Raw genomic sequence first — 24454 nt, 5'->3', positions numbered from 1 at the left:
TTTTCAGTTCAATGTATTTTTTTAAACCCCCTCCTCACACTTATGAAGTTTGAGGGAGGCGGTCGAGCATCCTCTTTCAGTTGGAATAGAAAGTTAAAATTCTTCCAGTATTTTACTATCCACAAGTCTAAAACATTGAGTGGTGTCCTGTTTTTTAGGAGAAACCTTTTTTTTTAAGTGTATTTTTGAACTACCCTAATGTACTAACACAAGTGAAGTAAATCACTGTAATAAACAATCAATGTAAATGTAGCATATCTAATTTTCAATAGCGAGGAGCCACTGCCTTACATCAAGTGAAAGAACTGCAAAATTAACAATTGTGACATCTGTATCATAAAAAATAAAGTTAATTGCTAAAATAATCTGAACTAAAAACTTATGAAACCTAAACTTTTTCAATTATTGCCTTCTACCCCTCCAATCCATTGAACTCAAAGCGCTTTTCGACTTTGGCCTGTGAAAAAATCATGCATCTTTTAGCTTCACATATTTCCCCCGTTTGTTGCTCATAAAACAGGGGTGCTCCCCCCCAAGTTCAATGGCACAACCCTCCCCCCACCAATATTTCTGAACGCCTTCACGCTATTTTTTTTATTTTTAACTCTCTTTTTTTATTTATTTTTTTACCTATTTATTTATTTTTAATTATTATTGTTTTGAAAGAAAAGTATTCTCGCTCCCCAATAAAATACACACACACAGATGAAAATAATAAAGTAAAATAATATGAGTAAATAATTTGAATAAAAATAAAGTAAAATAAATAATTAAAAAATCCCCCCCCCCATAATTTTGATGGCGCAACTTGCGCCATAATCACTTCTGTGACACCCTGTCATAAAGTTAAATTTTGAGCATTGATCAGAAACTTCTCTGATGTGCAGATTTTTTTTTAATCGGATTACTTTTATTTTGAAAGAAAGAAGCGCATTGGAAGTCTTTAAAGACCACTACCAAAATACTAAAAGATTAGCGATACTTCTGTAAAAAAGAAACTTTCTAAGTTTAAAATTGTCTAATGAACTAAATTTACAGAACAAAATTGTCTAGAATAATACGATTTCATTAATTAATTTAAAGAAATAATATAAAATATGAAAAGATTATTGCAGCTCATTAAAAACTTCAGTCGCACTCGCAGACAAAACAATGTGCTGTGCATCATAACTTTAGAACTGCTGATGTTTAAACAGCGTTTAAACAGAGCCCGCTCAAACGAGGAAGAAAAGAAGTACCTTCTGCGCATGTCCGCCGCCAACTGCCATGGCGCACGCGCCAATGCAGGGGCGGCATTTCAGCATTTCATTTGGGGGATCGAGTTTCTTAAATATGTATAACCCCAAATCGAAACCAAATACACATTAGCTAACAAGAAGTTGTCATAAAATCGGTTTAGTATGAATAAAATTAGTATTTAGAAACAATTAAAATTTTGATTCATTGGCTAAAAAGTTATCATACAAAACATCTCACTACTAAAATTTTTATACCTTTTGGAAAAGTTATAATGCATGATTTTTGGAATTCGGAAGAGCAGGAAATCGTGTTACTAATCTATCAGTGCCACATGTCGTGTTGTTTTGCCAGTTCAACTAAATGGAAAAGGTTTTTTTTCCCCCCTTTGTGCTTCGAAAATTTTTCTTTAATTCCCTGATACATAAAAAAAAATCTTTCTCTACTAGCTAAGCTGATTGTGATAGTTAAAAAATAATTAAAGTAACACAAAGTTCTGTATGAAAACACTTTTTATATCTTGCTCTTTAGAATCACCCAGGCTACTTCAAAAACTGTGAGGGGCTTAAACTTTTCATCATTGAATAATCTAGTCATGTCGGCGCTCTCAGCTTCAATGAGATATCATCTGCCTCCAGCTCTGTTATTCACTATTTCAGACTGATGAGTCCATAACAAGGACGAAACTGCAGTCTCTGGATGTGAAAACCATTCTGTCGGTAAATTGCTTATAATTTTTCTTGCCTCGTGCTAAAAATTTTACTAACAGTTGAAACATTTTACTTTTCGTTTTCAAAATCCAATTGAAATAACCATAATCCCAGCCAACCATACAGAAAAATAATTATCATCAAATCTTGTGTTAATTTCATTCGAAACTGAATCTATAACTTCATACAAAATATTCAAAAATCAATATTTGACTTCACATCATCATGTGGATTTTTTCATTTTTTTTTTCTTTTTTTGCGTCTCTTTAAAATTTACTAGGAGGAAGAATTTTTTTGAAAATTTTTACGATTAATTGAAATATACATCTATAAAAAAATCTATTTCCAGTTTCAATTGTAGATTGAACTGTGGTAGTATGGTGCACAGATCAATTGTGATTGAACTGTGGTTTGAATATTCGAGTAGCGGATTGAAGATATAGATTTTGCTAGAGTAAAGCATTTTTCAAAAACCTTTTTTCGATGCAAACGCATTGGATAAAAATTCAAACGAAGTCATACATGCTAAGGGCATGAGCTTTTTCACCATTGAAAGAATCGTTTTGCAATAATTCTTCCAGTCGTCAAATTACTGCTTTGAAGTTATAGAAAAATGTTTTTATCGTTTTAACTCTTGAAGATTATCTTGTGTCACTCCGCGATTGCATAATTATAGAGCCCCATAAAAGGTTTTGGTTGATATCTTTTTTTATTCAATAATCACATGCACTTTTAAGGAGTTTCTATGAAAGCATTAGGGTCTGGTGGGGTAAAGTGGTCATAAAATCGTAGGTATTCAACTTTGGTGGAAAAAAAATGCAACAAATTCTTTAAAAACTTCAACTTTTTTTGTTGTTTTTTTACATTGCATTATTAAAGAGCACGGTACATTAAATTTTAGGAAGAGAAATATTGATTTTATTAGTTTTATAGAACTTTCGTTTCCCTATGTTTTTATGACCACTTTACCCCATGGGGTGGGGGAAAGTGGTCATAGCATGGGGTAAAGTGGTCATAGTTAAAAACAGATGCAAAACCATTATAAAGAACCCTAATACTTGTATATTTCAGTTGTTTTTATAGTTACAAGTATATTCACGAGTACATGCGTGTATACAAGAATATATACATGTCGTGTTATACACGAGTAAACACGTTCCTATATGAGTAGATACATGTATAAATCAGATACATTCATGCACGTGCCTACTCAAGCATATACGTGTATATACGAGTATATAAGCATGTATACGTGATTACCTACAGGAGTGTATACGTGTCTACATGAGTACGTAGGTGTCACATGTATATACGTGGCACATATATGTACGTGTCACGTGTATATACGCGTATAAACGAACATCATATGCGCGTATGCACTTGTATCTCGAGAAAATACGTGCATACTTGAGTATATATGTGTATAGTAGACGTATATACGCATATGTAAGTGTACATACATACATATACGGGTATACACGAGTTAATTCGAGGATACATCCAGTTCGTCTTTGGTACGTGTCTACTCACGTATATATAATATGGAAGCACGAGTATATACGCATGTATACGTGTAGCTGTATAGACGTATATACGTACATTTACGTGTATACACCAGTCTATGTATGTATACACGAGAATATACGCTTATATACATGTCGGCTTACAGAGTGAATCTAAGCTCTTGGACAAACATCAAAGGGGTGTGAGAGGGGAGGATAAGAAGCAAAGAATCATAAGGAAGATAGAATCACTGACGCGCTACATGCACACAAAGCCAGAAACTGATGGATGCAAAGCAGGGCACAAATTTGTAGCTCAAAGGTGATTTTACGTAACATTTTAGTTTTTAAGAAATATTTAGAGCAGTTGTTGAAAGTTTCGGTCTGTAGTAGCTCTAATACACGCTACGCAACAAAGGCGCAGCGGCTAATGAAAGTTTTTCAAAAGTCTCGTTATTGCAACAGAGAGGGATCTGTGAATGCGACGCATGTATTACAGCTCAAGGCCGCAAATTTCATCAATCGCTTTAAAACTTTCTTAAGTCCTAAAATGTTGTGTAAAATTGTATTTGTGTAACATATATATATATATATATATATATATATATATATATATATATATATATATATATAAATTTGTGACTTCTTTTGCATCCATCAATTTCTCACTTTGCGTGCATGTAGCGCGTCAGCATTGTGTTTGTGACCATATGTTCCTTATTGATTCTTACTTCTTATCCTCTCCTCTAACACCTTTTAATAATTTGCTCAAGAATGTAAACTTACCCTACATACTTAAAATACACCACCAGCTCAGTTATTCCATCAGTTTCGTGCTTTTTAGCACTCATCAGCCGGGAATAGGAAGCACATGAGCTGGTGGCGAAGAGCTGGTGGTGTATTTTAAGTATTTCTGCCTTAGCCCTGGCTTAGGGCGGTAACTTACTACAAAATCACCCTATATACTTTTATATCATATGCTTGTATGTAAGTGTCTACTCGAGTACGTACGCGTATAGACGTGTCTACCTGAGTACATAAGTGTTTTTATATATACGTGTTTACGAGTGTAAGCGAGCATATACGTGTCTAGTAGAACGTATTGCTGTATGGATAAAAAATACTTGCAGATACCCATATAGGTATTTATTGGCGCATATATGTGAATATGTCTATGTACATGTCTACACGAGTATATATGCGTATATATACGCATATACTCATATATTTAACCCCGTTTACTATAAAAACAATACATATTAAGTAAAATTAATATTTCATTTGTATCTGCCTCATACCTAAAGATTAAATGACATTAGAAGAACAATATTCGTTAAGCCTAATATTATGACCACTTTACCCCATCTGACTTAAATTGTTCTAAAAAATTATCTAAAATAGATTCAGCTAACTGCTAATGAGTAAGAGTTCTTGAGACATGTAGGAAGCTTCCTGTACAGTCAATCTGTTCCTAATTCTAACAAACAAAATTTCCCAAGGATGTTAAAATAGGTGTTTAGATTTTTAAATTTTTCATGTTCACGCAAAACATTTTTTTTTACCGAATAAAATTTTGCCAGTTGTAAAATATTGTATTCAAAATGTAGTTTCTAACTGCCTTACTCTAAAATAAAATTTTCACATTCATTCAAACATTCATTTCCAAGCTATAGCCATTTATTTGACGTATGACCACTTTACCCCATTGACCACTTTCCCCCACCAGACCCTATAATGTATTGAGCAGCTGAAACGTGTTTCTAGCAGAAGAAAGCGATGAACACTCGTTAAATAAATATACACTTAAAAAATGAGCGTAAAAGTGATTATAAAATATCAAGGAATTTTCTTGTGAAAACCTTGCAGCCACACCACTTTTCACGAGTCTCTCATATTGGACATACCATCGTTACCCTGGGCACAAAAGTGTGAATTATTTAGCCTATATGAGGCAATGTCTTCTTTAGTTCAAATTAACCATGGTTCTCTATCAGTTTTCTATGTTCTGAAAAAGCCGAAATTACTTCATGAATTTCTAAGTCATCATCCAAATAACGAAAAACACTTTTTCTAGTCTGAGAATGTGTCGAGTTTTATCAAATAGTTGCTCAGAACCAGCGAGATTTCCTTTAATGAACATTGATTTCCAACTAACATAAATTTAATTCACCCATTTTCTATCATTCTACTCAAAAAATTTGGGGGTGCGACCGCCCCCTCTTGACCCCCCTATTTGCCGCCCCTGCGCCAATGGCAGAGAGTTGATAAAAAGAACTGCAGGAGGAAGAAGAAAGAGGGGAATGACAAAACGACGAATGGGAAGGGAATGGCGGCGAAAAAAAACAAGGCTGAAAGTGTTTTTTTGACGTCATAGACCGCGGGCCGCGCTAAGAACGATCGGAAATATGCAATTTTTCATTTTCCCTGATTTTCGGCCATTTTCATTTTCCCTGACAATTCCAGGTTTTTCCGGTGCGTGGCAACCCTAGTTGTAAGACTTTGGTGCAAATCTTGTTAACTAGGGTGCATAGGGGGCAGGAACCTTTTATTTTTGATGTAATGCAATAAAAAATTGTACAGAGTTTGGTTAGAAGAGCACAGTAGCCACAGAAGAAGGAGGTCATCAGAATCTCATCCAATCCAATGATCAAGAAGCTCATTATTGCAAACGTTTGTCAAATAATGGGGAAGTTTCCTACCTTAGTGGAAAATGAACAACCACTCACCGTGACACATTACAGTGAGTGAAACACAATTTACATTTTAGACTTAATATCTGCTACATCGCGAATGATTCTCATGTTGAACAATTGCGAAACAAAACTTGGAAAGTTTTTTCTACAGTAAGGTCAACGTTGTTGCTGTATTAATAACACCTTTGTTTGAAAAAAGCCTTCCTAAACCCCGGAGGGAATTTGGACACACCCTGTGTGTTATAATAAATTAAATCAAACATTGTCCAATCAGACTAATTTGCAAGAAATCTATGGAACTAAAACAAGATTGAACCCAAATTTAGTTACTAAATAATGTACATGAATAAATTAAAAATAGATGGATAAAAATGTTTACTAAGGCATGCATAAATTTATATCAAAAAAGTACATCTTGGAACGTCAAATGAAAGAAATGATTTAAAAGCCTATCTTGATTCAGTATTGAAATGTTTTTAGTCACATGAAAACTAAAATTTTTGGAGTAAAGAATACACAACAAAAACTCTTACTTTAAAGCAGTGACGAAGTCTTCATGCATTAAGTTATGCCTCAATTCAGCAACTTCTGCAATATTATTCTGAAAGAAAACAAATGTATTACAGAAACTTCCATACTTTGTCACAAGAAAAAAGTTTTAAATGTTTTTTGAAAGGACACAATTAAAACAGATGTTTTAATGCTGTAGCTATGTTTTACATTACAAGCATTACTTACAATGATTATGATTGGGTTAAATATGCAATAAGACCAGAAGTACAATCTTAGCTAGTTTGGCTATTTAAGCATAATTTTCAAAATGTAGGAAAATGTTCGTTTCTCCTAATTAGGCACATTCCCTAAAATAAATTGCTTTAGAAATCATTTGAAGTATATTATTGCTTGATTAGTAGCTTGTTTCAGTAGTTACTCCAGCAGTTTTTGAGCATTATATAACTGGAGCTGCCTTAGCATGCATATGGTACATTATATTTCCTGTGTTGTTCCTTAGTTTACAAGACAAGAAGCAAACGTCAAAACTGTGCCAATATCTATGTGGTAAATGCTATTATGTTATAATGAGCTTTTACTAAACACAAAAGTAGTTAACTAATAAAACTTACAAACCTAATGAGTTCTAAATTTTGCCAATAAAGAGTTATTCCAATTTCCCTAAATTTCACTCACCATTATTACTCCATCATACAAGAAATCCCTAAAAGAATACATCCAAGGGGCTTTCTGAACCCTATTTTAAAACTGCAGCTAATTGTTTGATTCAGAGGCCGTGATGGACTGATCGGTAAGGCATCGAACTCGGGACCGAAGGGTCCCGGGTTTGATCCCTGCCAGATCGAAGATCAACCTTCTTTATTAATGGTGACTGGGGGACGTTAAATATGCTCGTGGTCACAAAGTCCTCCAAGTGAAACAATACTTCTGGACCAGGGATTGCTCGGTTTCTGGTCTGGATCAAAAAATCAGAGCTGTCTTCAGGCAGGGTTGCCACAGAAGTTCAAGAATGAAATTCCCTGACATTTCCAGGTTTTCCAGTCAATTTTAGGAAAAATTCCAGGATAATGTATGTCAACTTACGTTATTTAATATCAATACAATATAATTTTTGCTGTAAATAAACCTAATTTATTAACCAAAAAATGCTTAAAAACATTATCGATAACTGTTATCAATATCCGGGTTAAGTTAAGACAAACATGAAATTTAACTATAAATGCTTTGAAAGACCAGATATTTCCAATTAATACTTTCATTTTTAAATCTCTGCAATTATGTTCTGCAAAAGTTTGTTTGTTTGTTATATGAATTCAATAATAAAGTGATTTATATTAAATAATTGAGTGAGTAAATGAAACAAACTGTTTCATTTTGCTCCATCCACTTTGCCCCGTATATACTTGACTAATTCTACAATTTATTTAAAATACAAATAAGCTCAATATTAACTAAATTTTTGCTGTATTGAATATTAGGAGGTCTCAATGTTTCAAATGATAAAAATAAGAACTCTTTCTTAGCACTTTCTTTTTTTTACTCTTTTTCTTACTTGGCAACTTTTTCCTATTGCATAATGATATGTACTAGGGACCATTCTAGCATAACTGAGCATATTATAAGAAATCTCATTTGATTTAAGTCTCCCTCCCTCATTACAGCATGAATAACAGCATTCCGTCAGTCAATAATGCTACAAAACTTTTCTTTCAAATTTTTTACCAACATGCCCTAGCTGATACTACATTCTCAACAAGTGGTGTGACATATTTTTAAAAAAACATTGTTAAACATTTTAAAAAACATGTTCAAAAAAAATGTTCAAAATTAAAACATCAATGTTTTAACAAAAACTACGATGGATGTTTCAAACAATCGACATTGCCACTATTCTCGACTGTAACATAAACATGGGAAAAAATTATCCGCGTTGTGATAAAATCGTAACATCTTTCTTTGGCGAGTATAAGAATCATAGTGCATTCTGTTTCAAAAATAACAATATATGCTATAAATATTCTCTGCAATGATGATTCAATTTAAAATTCATATTCTTAATACAAAAGAATATAGAAAATTATTACACTATTCTTCTAAAATGGACTTCATTTTTGCTTTCAAAAGATTTTTTACAAATCCTTAGCTTTAAAAGCAAATGAAGAACTAAAAAAATTAAATGCTCATTTTTTTACAATTCAGTATTTTTACAAAAAAATATGTAATGGCTAATTTACTCAATAATACATGAAATACAGCGCCAGCTCAGTTAATTCTAGCCGAGGACTGCAGTTTCGTGCTTATTAGCACTCATTAGCCCGGCATAAGAGTGACTGAGCTGGAGGTGGAAAACCTCTTAAGGATGCCAATCGTGCCAAACTCAATAATAGTTAAAAGTTTGAAAAAATAAATATATCAAGTCATTCTAATCCAGAATTAATTAAAATAACTTCCAACCATTGAAATGATGGAAAAACTTGAAGGATGCATATGGACTGAAATCTCAAACACACCAAGTAATTTTTGGCAAAGTCACTTTCAAAAAAAAAATGTTGACATGTTTCCAAAAAAACAAGTTTTAACTTATAAAAGTTAAAATTTTAAGGCTTTAAATTTTTATGATCATTCATTTCATGAAAAAGAAAGAAAAAAAACTTAGAATGAAGGCTATTAAAATCAGGGTTGGCTTTCTGCCGGCAGAAATTAGTTTTTGCCATGCCAGTGGTAGAAACTGGTTATAACCGGAAAAAAAAAACGGCAGAAACTGGCAAAAACTTAAAAACGTCTTTAATAACAACGTAATTAGTAAATAATATTTGTTTAAGTAAACTAAAAATTTAAACATCATTTCATCATTTAAAAAAATAAAATCCCATGCTAGTGTCCTTGATTTAGTTCAGAAAGGGAATTTTCCAATTGCAGAGGCTCGTAGTATTTGGATTATTTTAACAAAGGATAAAAAATCATACAGGGGTGCTTAGGAAAGAGGAGTGACATACAGAATTAAACAGGCATTACTGATTGTAATTTGCTCACTAATATGCTACCTCTAAATTGTCTGTGATTGATATTATCATGTCATGTGCTTTGAAAAGAAAGTGCTAGAATTTTACTTGCCTAAATTTTGTACCTAATGTCACAGCTTTGCAAAACAAATTGGCCCTATTTCTCAAAACTTATTTTTCCAGTCAAATTTTTACCACAACCCCAGTTACTACATGGTGACCAGTTATGCAATAGATGCAAGTTTCACGAACATTCCTTGCTCCTTGATGCATTGTCTGCTAGCTCTTCTGTTTTAAGAATATTCTAAAATTTCTCATTTGTGCATAGTAAATTGAGAACCTGTTTAGATTTTTGAAACCAACTTTTCTAAGAGGCAATTGCATGATCCAAACAATGTAACATTTGATTTTGAATTGTGATAATTTTGTAATAAAATTACAGTACTTTGGTAAACAATTAATTATTTTTTCCATGCATTTTCTGTTGTATATCAAGAATTAATTTTTCATTTTGTGAGTTTTTGCCAGTTTCTGCCGCAAAGTGGCAGAAAGTGGTTTTTGCCATGCCGGTTTTAACCGGTTTCTAGTGGTTTTAACCGCTTCGGCAGAAACTTGCCAACCCTGATCAAAATGCTAGTACGACCACACGTACTTTGCGAAAAATACTAGCAGTGCATGGCTTGATTTTTTCCCAAAAGAAGCAAAATAAAATGTAATGATATAAATCAGAGCTTCATAATTTATGTATAGATTGTTTTTAAAATTTATTTAGTTATTTATTTTACTTATTACATTTAGTACTTAAAAATGAGCTTGAATTTTCTTCCTCTCAACTATCAGGAAAATTCGCTTACCTGGAATTCGACATTTACCGCACTTCCACATTTTTACGCAACAGTTTCACCCATCAGATGCAAAAAACTGAGAGAGATTCCCTGACAATTCTCTGACCATTTTAGGTGTTTCATTTTCCCTGACAATTCCAGGTTTTCCATATTTTCCAGGTGCGTGGCAACCCTGTCAGGGTTCCACCCAACTGGTTAAACCGCAAATAGTGGTAGGTACGGGGGACCATGGAGTGAATAGGGTTATACTGTAATTTTGATACCCTTTCAAGTAAAATTTTAAAGCATGCTGAGTTTGTCCTACATAGGAAAGACCGCAATCGTAATAAATTTCATTAATTCCACAACAATTAAGAGGATGATTAGAATTTTCAAGAGAAGAGAACAAAACAGAGAGAAGCTGAGAACACAACAGGCTCAGAGATCTTAATTTTTCAACACAATGTACATTTCTGTGAATTACTTTTCAAAAAAAAAAAAGGTCAACTTAAAATAAGTTCTCACTTATTTGAAATGTGTTGAAGTGCACATTTGTAAGGAAAAATCACACAGACAGCTTTTTTATGTTCCAGAACATTTAATCTTTTCCTTCACTGACAATATCATAATTTTAGATGCACTTTGCACAAGGACACCAAAGAAAATCACATGTTTTTAGGAAAGCTTCATGCAGAATTATATTCACTAAGTAACAAGCCATAAAATATCTAAAAACAGATTTGTAAGGGAAAATAAATGAAGGGAGGGGAGGTGAATCAAAGGGATATCTCAAATTAGTAAAATCAAATAATTTTATTTGTTTAAAGGTATATTTTTTCCCATATACATATAATTATATTGCTTACCATTAATCCTAGCACTTTAGTTTCAACAGCACTTTCACCGGCAAATTTCTGAAAAAAAAAAAAAAATTAACCAAACATAAATTTGGCAATTTCCAGTGTAATAAATAAATAATTGAAAAAAAAAAAAAAAAACCAGTTGATGGATTGTAAAATTGAATAAGAATACCAATCATGAAGAACGTTTTTTAAAACTTCTCACATCGAATATATTTTTATTTTCTGGAATTTCACTTCTCTTTAGATTGAAGTTCTTATGAGTACAGCAGTAACAACAGATTGCAAAACATTAATTGAATTACATATACATAATGCAAGGTGACTAAAAACTCTTTTGTTAGTGCAGGTGGAAAAAAAAATAGTGAGTTTCAAGGAAGTAAGTTATTCAAATGTTCATCAAGTCAAAAACGTTTTTTAAAAATTCCTATTTAAAACATATTATTAAGATTTTTAACTTAAGCTGCATATGTCTTTTTAAAATAACCAAATGAATACATAAAACTTACATTCAAAACATCAAGAAAAAGTTGCATTCCACCCAATTTCAAAAACACACTGCATGTTTTTGGGGATTCATCTGCAGAAACAAAATAAAGTTATACTTTGATAAACACAATATTACATAAAATAAAATAATTATTACAACTCCAAAACATTTTACTATTAACCCGTTGGGTAGATTTGTCTGAAGAAAGTGCTGCTTTTGGAACAAATAGTAGATGTAAAATTTTGTTCCAAGTCTGAATAATAATCTATACTCCTCATGTGACTTAGGCAAAAATAGGGCACACTACACAGCAGTTATCAAAATGTACGCAAGAGGGTTAACAAAGTTTCATTTCAAAAAGAACTGACCAGTCAGATTCCAGAGAGCACTCAATGTAAATTTCATCATGATATCTACTTCTCCTTGATCCATCTTTGTTCTTATTATGCTTAAAAGTCGCCTCATGTAGGAAAATTTAGCACCAAGATTAGAAGTTTCTGCAGTTGATATCTAGAGACAGAAATGACTTCTAAATACAAAGGAATGCTTCAAACATTTTCTAAGATTTGTGATAATAAGAATACTAACAAGTTGTTTTCAAGTCAAACATAAAATTTTTATTCAGGCAACAAAGTTAATGTAAAACATGCACAGCATGACTTTCATAAGGGCATAATTTGACATAGATTGGATACATATTAAAATATAGATATGAGTGCTTATTAACTTAACTAAAATAACCAGAAAAATACCTGCACCCTGGTACCTGTATATTTCTTGTGTTAAAATTCAAACAAAGTAATTTGTGTTGTAATAGACTTATTACAAGGGATGCACCGGATAGTGATTTTGCCGGATACTGGATATCCGATGCCCCCCTTACCTGCCGGATTCGGATATCCGGGCCGGATATCCGGCATTTTGATTGCATTGCATGTTCGCATATTTTTCTACAACGCCGTTTCAAAACAATAAATCAAACTTGTTCCACATATCATTTCTTTAAAAACATGTTAAGTACATTCAAATGTACTTTTTTAGAGCCTCTAGATTTTAATTTAGGAATTGTGCTATATATAAAATGAAACATTAAAATATTGTTTTACTTCCGACATTTTTTTTGAAAGAGACAAACTTTCGGCAAAAATTAATTCTGTATGTAATGTACACATGGTTTAAACTTTTAATTATTCATAGTTGAAATCTTAAAGGTCGTATAATGAGTCGTATTTGTTATTAGATTTGCTATGACGTGTAGAAATTTTTTTTAAACTTCATCATAAAGTAATACATTTTCTTGTATCCAATTTAGAAATAACAAAAAATAAAACTTTGCTTTGAAATCATTTTTATTACAGATAATACACGTGTAAAATTTTTCTAACATACAAGTTAAAAAAGAAAATATTAAAACAGGGCCAGAGTTAGACTCAAAAAATAAATAAATAAACCTTAAATAATCAACTTAAAATTTTACTTTAATTCCAGAAATAAAGGTACATTTTCTCTAAAGATGCAAATTAGCATCTTAAATACAGGGGTGGATGGTTTTTTTTTCCAGGTAGACTTCAACTCATTTTTACGGAAGTGAAATAATTTAAAAAAGGGGGAGAAAACTTTTACGGATAACTAAAAATGGAAAAAAATACAAACGCAACACAAAATTTTGGATATAAATGAATGCAATGAAAGGATTTTAGCATGTGTAGAAATATACAAGTAAATATAATTTCGAAAATAGTTCGTTTGTACAACTGCGCGCAACTGGGTGCAAGCATCGACTACGTCATTGGTCACTACATATTGGTTTCTTGATGGTTCTTCATCCTTTTAGTATCACTGAAAACGAAAGTTTCCACACCGTACTACTCTAAACATTGCTTTGTTTCAGTGCAACTATTCCGCATTTTTCATTAGTTTCTTTCATTCTTCATTTTAATGTTCATGAGATATAATGGCACCAAAGCGTGCATTATTAAATTATTAATACACTGTAACTATATTATTGTTTTATTTACATGTCTTTCTCCCATTGACCATTAATTTTATACATTGTAACAGAGTTTTATGTTGAATAATACAGCTTTTTTTATGCAAGAAACGGTTATATATAGTTAAGAAATGGTTTCAAAATAGTGTGAGAGGTGTTCACAAATGCCTAAAATTTTTTAGTGTGTTTCTAAAAATCCGAATTCAAACATTTTTCTACTACACTAAATTTCAACTTGCGCGAGAAGAGTAGTGGAATGCATTCCTCCCGCAAGTCGGAACTTGACTGTATTTTAATTTTCAACACGGCCACTCCTCCAACTTCAAGCGCTTTGATATGAACCATTTCAAGGTCGACCTTTTCACTTCAGCGTGTTAAAGCAGAGAGAGTGAGATAGGGAGGGAGAAATTATTGGCAACATACCGTCAGCAGATTCGCAAAGGAGAGGGGGACGACGACGCGGGGGGAATGCCAGAAGCTAGGTTTTGAAGAGGAATGGTCGTTTTTGAGAGCAGCAATTAAAAGAGAAAGCATCATCGAAAAGTTTATGAAACAGTGAAAGCTTTAACTGGAATTTTTGCAAAAGTAAATTCAAAATTAAACCCTCACTTCGTACCGGATAAACCCACATCAACCCCGGATATCTCTCACATTTTTACCGGATAACTGCCTGGATATCCTGCAAAAAACTGTCGGATATCCGGATCCGGAGTGGCTTGCCGGATTCGGATAACTCATAGTTCCGGATAGTTAAAAAATCAGATAGGCCGGATACCGGATAGTTACCAGATATCCGGTGCATCCCTACTTATTACTGGAGTAAAGGTACTTGTAATCTTTTGTACTTGTGACCGAGGAACTTAAAATCTTGTAACTTCTGAGATTAACTAATAATTTTATATTAGGGTCATTTTCATGCCCGTGTTATGATTTATGAATGTATTACATTTTTAAGGTATTTTTAATACTTTTCTGGATAGAGTTTAAGAAGATAACTAAAAGTAAAATTTCTACACAGTAAACTCCCGATCATCCCCCGAATCGGGTTGCACAAGTGTCATAGATAATAAAAATCGTGAACATCAAAAAAGCTAAAATGAGGGACAAATAAGGTAAAAAATTTTTGTCTTCAAAAACTTAATGTTTTTTGTATTTTTGCACAACAGAACGTAACATCAATGAAGAACAAGTATATATGATGAAGAAAGTAAATAAATAAATAAATAAATAAATAAATAAAATAAATTAAAAATAAAAAAATAAATAAATAAAAAACAATTGCATTTAAATTTGCAATTTTTTGACATAGAAAAAAAAACTGCTTTTGGAATTTGCTTTTTGTTGCGAAAATACATGATCCCCATAGTCGACTGACTTGTCCATAATCGACAGTTTACTGTATTTTATTTTTAATGTCTTCAATGTAAGTCTTAAGCACCCAAATGTCATTCCCTCATTTGTTCCCACTGTTTGTAAAAAATAAGCAAAAATTATTTCTAATCAAACAAACAATAAGAATACTGATTTGCGGTTTTTATTTGAAAATATTGGAGACTTAAGTAAAATGGACCACTTAAAATTTTATTCAAAATTAGGTCACGTAATAATTTTTAAGTTTGTCCTCAGTGGTTAGTCTCATTCCCCACAACAGTCAGTTTTCTTCCCAGAATCGCAACAAAATATTTTGTTTTAAGCAAAAAGTGTAATAATTTAAAGCTGGTAAAACAGAAAAATATTGCCGCATATTTGCATCTTTAAAGTGTCAAAACTTTTTACTTGGAATCTTTACAAAAACATAACACCAGATAAGGTTTTATGCATCCATCATTCTTTCCTATCCGTTTTTGTAGAGAAATAAAGTAAAATAATGCATGGAAAAAAAACAAACTTCCTCAATGAGAACATTTGTATGTGAATAAACTCAAATAACAGTTAGGATTAACTAATAGAATCCAATTTTAATGGATTCATCATTTCCTAACTAGTGAGGGAATGACATTTAAGTGAGGGTATAGTGCTATTCAAAAAACATTTTTATTTTTCAGGGACCAATATTTTTTTTCCGTAAAGCCCGTACATATATCTATCTCTACAAAAGGTTTCCTCTGATACCACCCACTTTAATTTTTCTGAACTTAATAAGCCTCAAAATGACTGTTTTAATGATAATGATCCATTAGATTAAAATAGAATTAAGACAAATATTAGAATTATTAACAAGTAACTTAAATGGGTTTAAACTTATATTTCTTCTTTTGTAAACATATCACTTCCGTTGCAGATGTTACTTTGAAGCAAGTGTTTAAAAACGTTTTCATATGAGGCAGTTAGAAGCAAAAGGATTTATGTGGATATTATCAACTTTTTGAGTAAAACGCATTTAAACGTTAAGTCCTAGGTAGACTTCCATTGAATTTTTTTTCTAAATCATGCTATACAGCAGTATCTACCAGGGCTACTCGTACAATCTCTTGCCCCAAGACAGAGGAGAGGTTCACCTGCTATTTGTACCGGTTATATCTAAATTTTTAATTTTGCCACTAACAACATTTTGCTTCTCACTGCCTTGTATGTCTTGGAGTTTTTCACCCTCTTTTTCAAATTAGAACTATAACAGTAGTGAGAGGGACCAAGAACAGGTGAATAAGGATGGTATCAATGATCTCAAATTCAATCACATTTTGGAGGAAAAAAAGTCAATTATTTTACCCTTGCTGCTAAGATTGAGCAATATTGCCACGGACATTCTATTCATAGCTGGGTCATCAAAAGCCATAAGAGAATTCATCACAAGTTCTGCACAATGGTATCTATCAAATGTCTATGAAAGAGATAAACACAAATTTTTCAATGTTAACTTGAAATATCTGCTAAAAGTCAAAAATAATGTAAAACTCTTCTGGAAAAAAAAAAAAAAAAAGCAGTCTAAGTTAAGAATTGGAAATATGTTGCTTTCAAATAAAAATTAAAAAATTGAAGTAATCAATAATTGCAATTAGGATTAGATTTCACATGCACCTTTAAACTATTCTTCTTCATGTTCTTGAAACAATGATACATTACACAAAAATATATTTTCACTGTTTAAATTATATATATATATATATATATATATTTTTTTTGCAAAAATTTAAAAACTAAATTTATATTATCTTTTAAATACTTACCACATCTTGTAACATCCGATCACTACAAAGAGTCAATAACGTATTTTTTTGAAGCTAAAAGAAAAAAAAAAGCAAGAATTAGAATGAATTTAATCAATAAAATAAGAGCAATTAATACTACAATGGAGTCTTGACACCGATTTAAAATTTATCATTAATATAAGATCGGTTTATCTTGTAGACAACTTTTGGAGTTTTCATTCTGTGTTGCAGACCACTGAAAAAAGTTCTGCTGCTGGAATTTCAAGTTATTATTGAATACCTTCTTACAAGTAACACACTTAAAAATTATACCAAACGTTTCAAGATAGCTAAAAGAAACAGCAAGCACAGTTACATTCTTTAAAAGAAAAAAAAAAATCAGATGTAACTTACTTGTTGCATTTTTGGAAAGGTTTCCATTGATAGAAGTATTAAATCAACAATTTGCTTTAAATAATTGGTATGTATTCTTGAGCTTAATCCACCTTTGGTGAGGTTATACAGACACGCAGTAGCAGCCATTTGTATGCCCAGAACATCTGGATATGTTTTCATTGTTTTTAAGACTAGCTGAAAAAAAAAAAACACTTACAAGTTTCTGAAAATACATTATTTTAAACGGAAAAAAGAGAAAAAGTTGAAATATTCATCCTTATTTGAGGCAATCGCTTCAAATCAGTTCTATCCGTCCTTGACCATACTTAATAGAAAATGCACAGTATCTTTTCAGTCTTTTGAGTAGAAATATGCATAATTTGTGTGCCACTGATTAAACAATATGTAATAGACCAGAAAGCAAATCCTGATTACTGCAGCCAGAATTTTCTTCAGGGAAGAAAGTAATCAAAATGTCTAACTGCACCAGTTAGACAAACTCCTTCACTGAGAAATATCTGACACCTAGCTCATTGTACACTAGAATGCACCCATGAAACTTTTTAATGAGATAAATTTGATATAATACTGAAATCACACACACACAATTTGTCAAAAGACTTGGGTTTGATTTTTGTTAACAAGTTCAAAAATACCAGTCAACCACAATCTATTTCCAGGAGCAACTCAAGGGGATGTCAAAGAAGGACACTGAACTCCCAAAAAATTCCTTATTCAGCAACCTCATTTTGCTGACGATTCAGAAAAATTTGGAGATAACATAGCAACATTGAGATTATTTTTTGAATTCAAAAAACTTTTTTAATGCTGCCTTATGTGCGTTCTTATTATATGTAATGGATGTAAATAAGGGTGTACCAAAAAAAAGAAAAAAAAAAGTCGATGTTTCAAGTTGCACACCCTCTAATATTTTTCCTTTTAGGTCAAAACAATTGTAAAAAAGTTTCATATAATTTGAACGGCAACTTGTGCCGACTTTGTGACCGAAAATGTGAAACAGCTCTGCTTTCTAGGCCCAAGAGAAAAAAAAATTTTTTTGGGAAGATCGAAATTTCATTTTGATAAAACGTTGCACGTATAGTTCCACATGTACCACAAAAATATTTATCCAAATTAAAAAAATATTTAGGCATCTATCAGGAAGCCTAAAATTTATTATTTTCTTCAAAAACTGGATTTTTTTAATTTATCTTTTAAAAAATGACGTACATTTCAATGAAATATGAAGTTCAAAATTCATTAGCAAACACATTTTCAAATCAACATTTACAAATGAATAATAAAATAAATAATATGTTTAAAATGAAAAACTTAGCTTAAACTTGAAAAAATCCATATTTTGAGTAATTTGCGACTTAAATATCGCAAAGCAAAAATTTCTATTTAGAGCTAATCACCGAGTTTACTGTTCTTTTTCTTTTTAAAATACACTATACATTTTTATAAAAATGTAGGAAGAAATTTACAAATTTTAGGCCTCCAGCTGAGACACCTAACTATTTTTGTGGCACACATGGGGATATAGGAGCAACATTTTATCAACATGAAATTTCAAACTTCTGGAACTAATTTTTTTTCTCGAATTGGTGTAGTACACACACTTTCAGGCGCAAGTTGGCACAGGTTGTCGTTATTAAAATTATATAGTGATGTAAAATACCCGGGTATTTATTTTTATAGGTAAATACCCAGGGTACACACCTGGGTAAATACCCAAAATGGGTATTTACCTGGGTATTTATTTCAAAAATGTATATTCAACTAAAATACTTTTCTGTATGTATTCCACTATGTATATATAACCAACCATATACAAAATAATAAATTTTTGCCCAAAAATTGTATTTTGATCACATATTTAAAGAATTATTGTGTGAAAAAACTTAGCAATCTAATATGATATTTACATTAAAAGTGTTGGACATGCCTACTCAATGTTGATAGCCGAATTTCGGACATAAAAAGTCATTCTACAAAAGTAAAAAGCTTAACTTGTTACAAAAAAAAGCAAACATCCCATTTAAGTTTTAGAATAGTTCATTCTAAATTCTGACAGTTAAGATTTCATTAAGCCTTTAATTAAAAAAACTATGATACATAAATTTTTATATTTTTAATCTTTCATTTTACGGTTTATGTTTTAAAAAGAAAATCATCACCTTTTGATACAACCCAAAATTTTTTTGCAAAATGCACAATTTCTAGAGGATTTACCCTGCCTTCGGATGAATACCCAAAAAATATTTACCTTCCCACCCTATATCACTAATTGCATGTATTAAAAATAGTTTGAATAAATCTTTATCATGAAGTACCGGGGAGCAAATGCAAATTTTCAAGGCAACAGAAAACAATATTTTGATTTTTTTTTTTTTTTTTTTTTTTGCTAATGTGAAAATTGTTTCTATATTTGCCATGTTATCACTTAAACAGCAATAAAATAAATAAATAACATCACAGTCTTAATAATTTCTCAGTTTATTCTTCCAAACATCCCTCATGCTTCCTTTTTTTTTTTTTTCATTTTGTATATGGCTAACCTAGATTGTGATTTTGAAATTCTGAAGTTCATCATTGAATTGCTTATACTTCTCCAATTATGACATTGAAAAGAAAGTTTCTTTGGTTCACGATATTTTTCTTTCATAATTTCATCAAGTCTTTCTATACAAAATATTATAAACTGTGTAATACATATGTATGTGTCAGTTTTACCAATTATTTTATATTTAGATTTTAAAAAAAAATCCCATTCACTTTTTGCATTTTTTTTTTTGTAAAATACCCAGTTTTTGGGTATTTACCCAGGCTTTGAGTAAATACCCGGGTAAATACCCAAAAAATATTTACCTACCCTCTGGGTATTTACCCGAACCACATCACTAAAATTATATGAAACTTTTTTTACAATTGTTTTGACCGAAAAGGAAAAATATAAAAGGGTGTGCAACTTGAAACATCGACTCGCTTTTTTTCGGGACACCCTAATGTATATGAGTGCAAGGTGCATGCTCGTATTTTATCATTCATTAAAATTAGATTTTCATTCGGCAACTTTTAGAATTGACACCCTGTCAGAAATTTTAGTTCAGGGCACCTCTGCCCGCATCTTAATTGTTTTTGAAACGTTATTGCTATTTTTTTGAGTGTATCACTATAGAAAATAATGTCTATAAAGTTAAAAATACAGTATACTCTGGAAATCACACAGAAGGGATGTTAAAAAATAATACAAGACATCAAGTTTTTGAGATAACAAGGTCGTAATATTCTAAAAAGTAGTCACGATAGTTAAAAATAAGTGGAAACATGTAATAAAAGTTGGAAAAAAGTCTTGATAGAATAAAAAAAAAATTAATTTTTAAAATGTACCAAAAACAATAGAGAAAAAAGAATTTAAAAAAAAAACAGGCTTTAGTAAAGTAGCAAAAAGTAGTGATTTACCACAACTAAACTTATCTAAGATTTGTATTACGAAGTTGAAGAACAGTTTCAAACGGTTTCTGAGTGCCTGGAACAAAAGAAGTTGGACGTATGATTTGACTATTCCGGGTGTCTCAAAAGTGGGTTTTCGTTCATCTCCCCTTTTTATGGAGGTGGAAATAGAGTCAAAAGGTCCAACACAATGGCGTAAGAAGGGGGCTTGATTAAAAAGTCTTTGGCACAAGAATGAAAAATATCATTAGATAAATATGCACAATCAAGGGGAAAAATAATTTTTTGTCATATCAAGGTTTTCGAGATATCGAAGTTCGAGATATTGAGACTATACTATAATAACAAATGCTCATTTTTAATTTTTCCCATTCAAAAAGTGCATATAATGCAATGATCATGGAAGCCGTGCAAGAATTATAATAAGTATCACAGAGCATTACACATTAAGCATGTCTGAATGAAAATAACTAAACACACAAAGCACTTGATTAGTTTCAGACACGGGATGAGAAAGAATACAATAAATATGCTAATAAAAAATTAAGACTAAAAAGAATGCAATCTATAAGGCACTAAAAATTAATAAATTATTAAAAAATAAAGAGTAACAGGGCCTTAATTTTTTTTTCATTAGAAACAAAAATAAGAAATAACTTTATGCAGAAAAGTAAATGGGAAAATTTGCAAACTTACAGAAAACTGCATACACATATTTTGAGATTAGAAAGAAACCCTTTTTCAATGCAAAAGAAGTGAGCTTATGGCTGAAAAGACATCCTACGAGCTTTTGACGGACGCCTTTTTATTCATAAGCTCATTTCTTTCACACAGAGAGAAGTTCCTTGTAACCCTGAAACACATGTATCAGGCCTGGTATTTTTGCCGGAACAGTGGAAAAACCGTGGCAAAAATGGGAAGGGGGGGGGGCGGCAAAAATGGAGAAATCCCAATCACAAACAAAATTACATTGAATTCTGTTAACTAAGGAATACAGTGTAAATAAATATTTCAATCATGAATTTCACTATTATTCATTTTAATTTATGATTTAAAAAAATCATATAAAAGTAATAGCAAGAGATTTTCAATCTACGAGACTAATTCCTTTAGTACTTGAACAAATTATAACTTTGAGATTAGTAAATTTATTAATACTTGAAATTGTTTAGACTTTTTTTTTCAATGATTCAATTAAGATTTTAAAGCTATTTAACTTTGATAGAAGTAGTTGAATAATATAGAGAAATAATAAGACTTTTTTTTCCCTCACTAAAGGGATACCTTTTTTCTTCTTCATCGAGGAATTAATGTCTGAGGAAAGTAATGAAGAAGGTCACAAAAACTGCCTATGTCTAGTTCTATAAAACAATCAAATCATATTACATTACGAGTTATGAGTTAAGTACATTATGAGTTAACGATTGTTTTCCTATTTTAAATACAAATTGTAAGTATTGTTACTATGCTTAAAAATTTTAAAAATAAAACATTTCAATAACTCTTAAAGCAAATTAAAAATTAATTTTTTTACATTAGGAATCAAATAAACAAAAATTAAAGTTTTATTCAAGGATATTTAATGTTTTTTATTAACTTGCTGAGGAAAAAAATACGAAAAACTGCAACTGTAAGTTGTCAGTCAAAATTTTATTTTTGGTCACTTTAGCAAAAACCTATTTTTGCCTAAAGAAAACTGCAGTCATCCATGGCAAAACATTTTCAATCCTGACATGTAAGCAGTTCTTGGTAATTTTGTAAAAATTAATTTTGTAAATTTTCCTTTTCGGAAACAAAAATGTGTTCTTACTTTTATAATATCCAGACGTACATCTGTTAAATTTTGGATATAAGAATACAAATTACAGAGTGCTTTTTGGATGTAAAATTTTCTTTTCACATATCTTCTCAATGCTTCCAAAACTTGTTTTTCCAATGCATAGCCAGTTACCTAAAATTTTAGAAATAAAATTCCAGATCAGATAGAAAAATTAATGACTAAATGAGTATTTTATGATACATAAGTGAATTGAATAACAACATATTTTCAATAGAAGAAAAAACAATATTTTGTCATTCTTACAAATTTTATTTTTTTGCTAGTTTGATCACAGAAGGTAACTAACCGTTGCATTTATACATTGTGAATGTCAGCCACAATAACGACAATACCATGCATTTGTTATGTGCAATACTTGAACAAGATGCAATTAATTTTTTTTTCAGTTTCTTTTTTTTTTTCAATAAGTTTTAAATACCCACCTAAAAAACTTTTCTATTTAGTTCATTAGATCATATTTTAAAAAGAAATTTGTATTTTCAATATATAACAAACAACCATTTCAAAGAACATTTTTTCTTATCTTTTACTTAGAGCTGCATGCTGCAAGGTTTTTAACAACATAAGTGAAAAGTTTCCTCCAAAACCACTAAACTTAACATGAAAAAATGTACAGTATAACATACAATATAACCCATAGACTAATGATAAGAGTAGACCGAGCTTTCCCAGACTTGATGATGAAAAAATTGGTTCATGGATACATCATGTGACTGGTGGAAGGCTTGGCGAAAACTTTGGCAGCATGGTTGCTAGATGGCAACATTATCTATAGTTTGTCATTTGACATGTAATTTAAGACATAATGTGTTTTGATTATAATTTTTTTCCAGGTGCAGAGATTGAACTGTTTTTCTTTTATGCATTATTTTGACATTAGTAATTAGTTTTTGATCACAGTTTTCAGTAACTTTTATTTCATTTGGAACTGCTACGTCAGCGTTGGCATGAACGGAATGACGTAAACGTTTTGCGTTAACGCAAAAAAGTACTAATCGGTATCTTAAATTGAAATTGTAGGTAAGAATCTTACCGTTTGCCGATTCCTTTTGGGCGCTTGCATCTTTAATTGCTTAGAGTTATTGAAACTGACTAAAGAAAATGCACAATACTATCTAAACGAAAAACTCACTATATTAACAAAATATTTACAACTTAGAATAACAAATTTACAAATCGAACTCCATAAAAGATCATTCTTCCGTGTATTCCGTCAATTCTATTTATTTTATTTCTCGCGGGCGTCGATCGTGTGCTACGATCAATGCTCGCTGCTGCTAGGATATCCACCAGTCACATGGTTTGGTTTATGAGCAGCAAAAGGGTTGCCATAGTTCGGTCTATTCTTATTATTAGTCTATGGTATAACCTTGATATAATGTTTGTCAGGAAAAAGTTACGGTTAAAGCAAGGACATCGTTTAATTAAAGAGCATAGACATTCAATGCAATCAAATTCGGAACAGTGAAATGTATCATCAAATTGAGGAAATTGTTACATTGGGTATTGTTAAAACGAAGTTATACTGAATATTTTAGTTACAGGGCTAAAATTCAAAAAAATATATAAAAAATAAGTAGGGGAAAGACTTTATTTCAAGCTTTATCTTTGAAGGGACCAGAACTTTTAGGAAGAAAAAAAACAATATTGTTCGTCTACTACTACATTTAGATTGCAAAAATGAGTTTTTTGAGCTGTGTATTTCCAGTTTTATCCCAGTTGCATTTTCACAGAAGGTTCTTGAATTTTCTATGGGCAAGAGTTTCATGTCCAGACTATTTTGAAAGAACAATTTTGTGGCAAATTACCACCTC

The 24454-nt window shown here is 31.3% G+C and overlaps 1 protein-coding gene across 1 annotated transcript in view; it reads right to left on the bottom strand.

Moving 5' to 3' along the window:
* Positions 1-24454, bottom strand: part of LOC129220714 (protein zyg-11 homolog B-like) — a 44974-nt gene that overhangs the window by 12234 nt on the left and 8286 nt on the right. Inside the window, 9 exon segments of the mRNA XM_054855144.1 lie at positions 6675-6742; positions 11347-11394; positions 11850-11920; positions 12199-12340; positions 16530-16550; positions 16552-16641; positions 16988-17041; positions 17363-17539; positions 22611-22751. Coding sequence (XP_054711119.1) covers positions 6675-6742; positions 11347-11394; positions 11850-11920; positions 12199-12340; positions 16530-16550; positions 16552-16641; positions 16988-17041; positions 17363-17539; positions 22611-22751 — 812 coding nt within the window.

This window comes from Uloborus diversus, chromosome 4 (genome assembly GCF_026930045.1).
Source record: "Uloborus diversus isolate 005 chromosome 4, Udiv.v.3.1, whole genome shotgun sequence".
Taxonomy (NCBI): Eukaryota; Metazoa; Arthropoda; class Arachnida; order Araneae; family Uloboridae; genus Uloborus; species Uloborus diversus.
This window is presented reverse-complemented; position numbering and strand designations above follow the sequence as displayed.